General features: G+C 36.4%; 1 protein-coding gene and 1 long non-coding RNA gene across 3 annotated transcripts; one reads left to right on the forward strand and one right to left on the reverse strand.

The window, feature by feature from the left end:
* Nucleotides 1-324: 324 nt before the first annotated feature.
* Nucleotides 325-3888, reverse strand: LOC129579314 (facilitated trehalose transporter Tret1-like). 2 transcript variants are annotated; one of them, XM_055469276.1, is made up of 6 exons: nt 3774-3888; nt 3628-3709; nt 3193-3526; nt 2491-2607; nt 888-2354; nt 325-797 (listed from the first exon to the last, which is right to left on the reverse strand). In XM_055469276.1, exons 2-6 carry the CDS (start codon nt 3642-3644, stop codon nt 471-473), a joined length of 2262 nt encoding a protein of 753 aa, XP_055325251.1. In that variant the 5' UTR covers nt 3645-3709; nt 3774-3888; the 3' UTR covers nt 325-470. The 2 variants fall into 2 exon arrangements, with proteins under 2 accessions (XP_055325251.1, XP_055325250.1); XM_055469275.1 differs by having other exon boundaries at nt 3193-3529.
* A 217-nt stretch (nt 3889-4105) lies between these two features.
* On the forward strand, nt 4106-5530 carry LOC129579315 (uncharacterized). The gene is made up of 3 exons (XR_008689226.1): nt 4106-4278; nt 4657-4936; nt 5085-5530. It is a non-coding gene; the product is annotated as an uncharacterized LOC129579315 (long non-coding RNA).
* The last annotated feature ends 668 nt before the right edge of the window (nt 5531-6198 follow it).

The raw sequence follows: 6198 nt of genomic DNA on the forward strand, positions 1-6198 counted from the left end.
CCCCCTCCACACGCCGAACGCTAGAAGCGTGAGAGTGGGTGAGTGAGAGAAAGAGAAACAGAAAAAGAGATCAAGCACGAAAGTCGCATGAGAATTCCACATAAATGGTATCAATAAGCTGATCAACGTAGTAAAATGGCAATAATTATCATAGAGCATTTAATCGATATTAATATCGTGAATGTCTGTAATTAAACGTCTTTTGGGCCCATGCGAACAATGTTCTCATCCGAAATTTCAAATGTTTGTTTTCGTTGCTTCTTCACCTTTTAGAAACTGAAACGAGTACTCCGCCTAAGTAAGGAAATGATTGAAACAATGGCATTTCACAAGCAATGGCAAATTTTGCCAAAATTCATTTAATTCTAATTAGAAATATCATAAGCACTTTGAAATAAATCCAAAACTAAAAATATCGTAATTTAAAATGAAAATGTAAATCTACTTGATGACGACGGCATTTCACAACTTTATGCATTTACACGCGTCATTGATCCGCGCTGGCTATTGATCGTCCCATCGCGTTTCAAACCAATGTTTGGCAGATTGGGCCGGACTTCCTTGTTTTTCACATAAAACATTTGGATTTCTTCCAAAGTTTTATTTTCCGTTTCGGGCAATGTGAAGAACATAACGATACATCCGAATCCGGCTACGGCTGAATAAAACCAAAATGTTCCGTTCAGTGTAAACGCCGCCACCATGTTCAAGAATAATTTGTTTGACATGAATCCGACTAAGTAGCCAATTGCACTGGATAAACCAGCTGCCGCGCTTCGACAATCCATTGGATACAACTGAAAAGATAATGAAAGAAAAACGTACACATGTGAATAAGCAATTTCGCCACACAAAATTTTGCGAATATGTTTGATTTCAGTCCTTACCTCTCCAATCAACATCCATGGAAACAATTTAGCACCGCAATGTGCGAACATCGAACCGCACAGCAATAGTATCAATGGCACCCAGCGATAATTTTCTTCGCTTTCACCATGCTGTTCGGCCGCCATTTTTCCAACCGTAATATTTTGCACGAACGTCGACAAAGTTGTAGCCAATTCGTTCACATCGGTTGCCAGCTGTGACTCCTTAATAGTGTCATTTGATGTCAATACACTCCACATATTCTGTTCAATTTTCTCAACTATTCGCGAAGTTGCAAGTCGGCTGTCTTCGTTTGGCATAAATGGTAGAATGATATTCTTGCTGATGTTTAGCAATTCGATAAGTTTGTCGGTGTCAATTTGAACGTCGGTCGCATTCACTAATTGACTTGATTTCTTTGGATTGACACTGTTCGGATTGGCGAGTAGGCCGGCTTTTTCAAAGAACTCCTTCAATTTTTGCTGATTCATTTCCGTAAAATTACGATAATTTGCCCCATGCAGGGCTAATTTTAATACTTCTGTAAGAATATGCTGGTCGATATGTCTGAATCCATTAGTGTTGACTTTGTGATTGCCAATTTCAAGGAATTCTGGAATCGTTCCATTCTCGCTAGTAATATGAATGGCCTCATCAGCGGCCTCCTTGTCAATACGAATACGTAGTGTTACAATGGAGCTGAGAACATTTTGTTCGAGATTGTCGATTGTGGAATTGAGTGTGATTGGGCTTGGGCTTGGGCTTGGGCTTGGGCTTGGGCTTGGCTTGAAATCAACTTGATATGATCCTTCGCGAAGATGTGATTGTGTTGCCAAGGCAAAGAAGCTTAAACCACATCCGATGAATGATGCAAATACCAGACCACGTTTGCCAATTGATCGCACAAACACCATACCAATCAAACAGCCAATCACTTGAGCAGCTCCAAGGAAAATTGTCGCGTAGTATTCGTTGATTGGAACGCGATATGAGCTCAAAATCTGAATGGAATATGTTTGCAGTGGTGTCATTCCGGAGAAATGGCCAAATATGAAACCGACGAAAATAAGGAGGAATGGCAGAATGAATGTGCGTCTTTTGAATGGCTTCAGCTTTGAGGTGACAGTAATATTTTCAATGGAACGTGCTTTCTGTTGTGCTTGAAGATCCTCGACAGAACTAGCAACGCTCGCGAATTCATTTTCAATTGCTTTGAACGATGTCCAGCCTCGCAACCATTTCAATGATTTTTGTGCATCTTCGATACGTTTCTTTGAGTATAACCAATAGGGAGATTCAGGAACCAGAAATACCGCATTGAATGCCAAAAATGGAATTATTGCCGATATTGCGGCCACTGTTCGCCAATGCAACATCGAACCAATGATGAACTGAAGGCACACACCACCCAAAACAGTCGCTGTTCCAGACGCTGTTAACATGCCTCTATACTGTGGTTCCACTGTTTCGGCAATGTAAATCAACAACTATAAAAAGATAATAGGATTGGGTGGAATGGCAATTAACACAGAGTAAAAACACTTAAATCTACGTTGCAAAATAAATTATAAACCATTATGACAAAAGAAAATTGACCCACGATAATCTTAATAAAATACTTACAGGTGCTTCTAACAGCCCACCGCTCATTCCCGATAAACAAAGAGCGAGATAAATTTGTGTAATATCTTTTGCGAAGAAAAATAACGCCCAGGCAGCCAACATTGGTAAATTCAAGAGCTGCACATAGAATGAAAGAAAAATGGTTGAATGTTGCACGAATGCCTTGATTCTTTTTTCACTAATATTCTAAACTCAAGTAAACATTCAGAACTAAACTTCTTTTTACAATGTTACCAAAAATTTTGATCAAATTTTGATTCGAATAATTTTAAAAAATCTGGTACGTAAATTTGATTTGGATAAACACATTCAATTCTATTATTACTATTCAACTTCATCGATTTTAGTTGAACTCATTATAAATTTCGAAAATTGCATGAAAAACTACTGACTTGAAAAATGTTGGAAAAAATTTGGAGAAAAATTCCACAAATATCGCGTAATATTCCACTAATAGTCACTGGTTTTCCATGTTAGTAGGAATATATTCACAAAACACAGGTGCTGTGTTGCTCTTCAAAAGTTTTAAATTATTTTACATATTTTACATAAATAGAAATAAGCACAGTAATTCTTCATCATTAATTCGTCCGAATGATATTCAGGTCATTATTTGTGTTTCCCTAGCAAAATTCTTCGAAACATTTCGAACTAGTTCAATTTCTAAGTTGTGAAAAAGTTTGGTTTGAACGTGAAACGCACCTGCATCATTCTTCGTTTACCGACGGGATCCATGAGCAATCCACTCGTTAAGCTTCCCAATGGTACACATAATAAATTGATCGATCCAATCCAAGAGATTTGATCATCATTCAGTACAAAATCTGGTTGATCCGTTGCATTTTCGCCTTTGTATTGGCCAGTAGTATCAGTCAACCCAGGTATCAATAGCGTGGGATAACCAAGAATCAAACCCCATCCCAGCAGAATTAAATTTTTCACACCCACCACACAGAACTGGGGAAGCGCTCGCCGAAAATTGCTAACTTCATCTTTTTTGTCCTCATGCGACTGTGTCGACTGATTAATAGTCGTACTACTAAACACCATACGAACAAACGACCAAATTCATTATTAATTTCAAAAACGAAACACACAAAAAATCAACACTAAAACAGTGCTAACATACACGCTTACCCATAACTCTGTGCCATTTTACGCTTTTATGTTTAACAAAGATAGAACGACGAACAAAAATAAAGAAAAACGAAATACGAAACTATAACGGGAAACAAAAAAAAACTAATAACAAACTCTCTCTCTCTCTCCCGGTCCACTCTTACCGCTAAAAACTAAACTGCACGCGACCTGTGTACGGACTAAATGAAAGACGACCTTCCACGTTCACTTCCTCGGCCAGAAGATTCTGAATCGCTGTGGTGATGGTTGCTTTTAAGTAAAAGGCAACACACAAAAAAGAACGATAACACACAATCTGAAGCGGATAAATCGTGTGAGCGTTGGCGCGCGTCAATAAAATGATAAACACATTTTTGCACATTTATTATCTGTAAGTCAATTTTTGTGTGTAGAATTGTAAAATAATTTAATTGGATTGTTGTTGTATACGCTCTTATTAAATGCATTCATTCGAAAATTTCCACTGATTTTATAAACTAAACACATTGACTGAACTAGTAACTTCGAGAAATCATTTTTCTTCATTGAATTTTATTTAATTGACAACTACAACAACAATCCTATTAACAACCGAATCTCCGTGCTAATTTTCCATTGATACACAAATTTATAAAACCAGTGTATACAGTAGAATGGTGATTTATTGAAGTGAGGGCAATTGTTGTTGTCATGTTTCTTAGATTCTCTCTCGTTTTGCTTGAATAATTAAATAGTCGGTAAACATTGATGTGTGTGTGTGTGTGTGTTTGTGTGACACAGCGGCATTGAGTGAATATTGTGTATAAACTTTATGATTCAGAATAATCGAATTTAATTTACAATCTTTGAGTTCCACTCAATCATTCACATTTGTGTCACATTTCGATAGGGAATCGAACGGTTTTGATCAATTGTTTAACGCCAAAATGTGCTCGTCATAACCGACTTCTACTGTGGCTATTATTGGGGATCTTCATTTGATTAATTTTCACACTTTTGTGTCTTAATGCATGGGTTATTTACTTTTTTTATTTCCTTTGATTTAAGCAAATTTATTTTGGATCTCACATTTACCAGACGAAAAAAAAAAACGGCGTGTCGCAGTGCTTAAATTATTCAGTGTGAGATAAAAATTGACATGATTATTAGTCGACGCAGTTTATTCCAATGATTCTGGAATTTTTTTTGGCAAAATAAATAAAATCATTCTGGAATCAAATTAAATTGGTTGATTGCTGCATTGTATTTGTGTGAACACACTATGTGCCGGTGGCACGGCGGCAGAAGGAATGGTTTATTTCGTGACGAAATTATCACAATTGTTAATGTGAGATTTTGTTATTTTCATTTGAGTTGCGGTGGGAATCACATCGACAGCGGCTGATCAATGGAAGATTTCACACTTCGTTTTTGCATATGTTATATCCAATTTTATAGTTTTGTTTGTTTTATGTACATTCGTTTTTTTTTTCCAGAATTTTTATTGGATATCGACGTAAAATTTCGAATGGACCATTTGTATAGTAATCGTTTTGAAGTTTTGGATACTTTTGGAGGTGAGGGGGGGCTGGTTTACATTTAAGTTGCGGTAAATCAAACTGCAAGATATACGCTCCAGTACACTTGGTTGATTTCAATAACTTTCTCTTTCACTCGGTCGTATTCAAGTTTTCGGGATATACCACTTGATCGGATGTTGCAAAACGGGCCCCAAACAACAAAAAGTACTCCTAGGAGTGAGCGAGAAAAAAAACGAACTGAAAATAAATATGAAAGAATGCGTAAAATTGTTTATGAATATTTGATACATGATGCAAAAAAGCACACTGATTTCCCCGAAAGATTAACATGGGGCAAAAATAAGCGAAAACGATAGCCAAATGGCAATAATATTGAAAGCCAACTAAATAAAACCTATTGAGTAGCATTTTAACGATTGTATTCTTTTTTCTCATCCAAAGAGTAAAACTCATATTGATGGCGGCGTTTGTATACACGCCATACGGTTCACATTGTATGTATTTACAAGTTGGTATAAATTTTGTTGTTGATGATGATGTTGCTGCTCGTCAGATGCTACTGTGAATTCTATGTTGTTTGTCCTGTGTTTCTGTGATTCTAAACATGCTGAAATGTGTGTATCAACGATGACGACAATTTGTAATAAAAATGAATGTTGGAAGGGAAAAAAACGTAAAAATCAAACGCTCCGGCATAAAGTTGTAAAGCGAGTATACAACAAAAAATATAAACTCACATACCCGTATAATATAGACACACAAAAGAAATGGTGAAATGGAAAAATAAAATCTGATGAAAGCGGCAAACAAAAAAATTGCGATTTACAGTCAAAGTCCAGAACGATATGAAAAAAAGTTTGCAGTGAAATTGTATGTGTTTGTAATACATTGCATTGATATAAATTGAGAGTTTTTGATTTTGACCCTCCAGTCATTTTTTCGATTTGATATTCGATATTAATAAATATCGTAAGTACATAGTCTCTGTTAAATATTTATATTTGATGCTATGAATACAATTTTTCTCTCATATTTCGGTGTGTAGCACGCGGCGCATAGTGAATGACCG

The sequence above is a fragment of the Sitodiplosis mosellana genome, unplaced genomic scaffold (assembly GCF_009176505.1).
Source record: "Sitodiplosis mosellana isolate CC-2019 unplaced genomic scaffold, AAFC_SMos_1.0 Smas_scaffold_6226, whole genome shotgun sequence".
Classification (NCBI taxonomy): domain Eukaryota; kingdom Metazoa; phylum Arthropoda; class Insecta; order Diptera; family Cecidomyiidae; genus Sitodiplosis; species Sitodiplosis mosellana.

Coding starts and splice junctions, on each gene's coding strand:
- LOC129579314 (XM_055469275.1), bottom strand. Junction 2,355..2,490: donor GTGGGCTGTTAGAAGCACCT/GTAAGTATTTTA, acceptor ATCTTTTTATAG/TTGTTGATTTACATTGCCGA. Junction 798..887: donor CATGGATGTTGATTGGAGAG/GTAAGGACTGAA, acceptor TTATCTTTTCAG/TTGTATCCAATGGATTGTCG.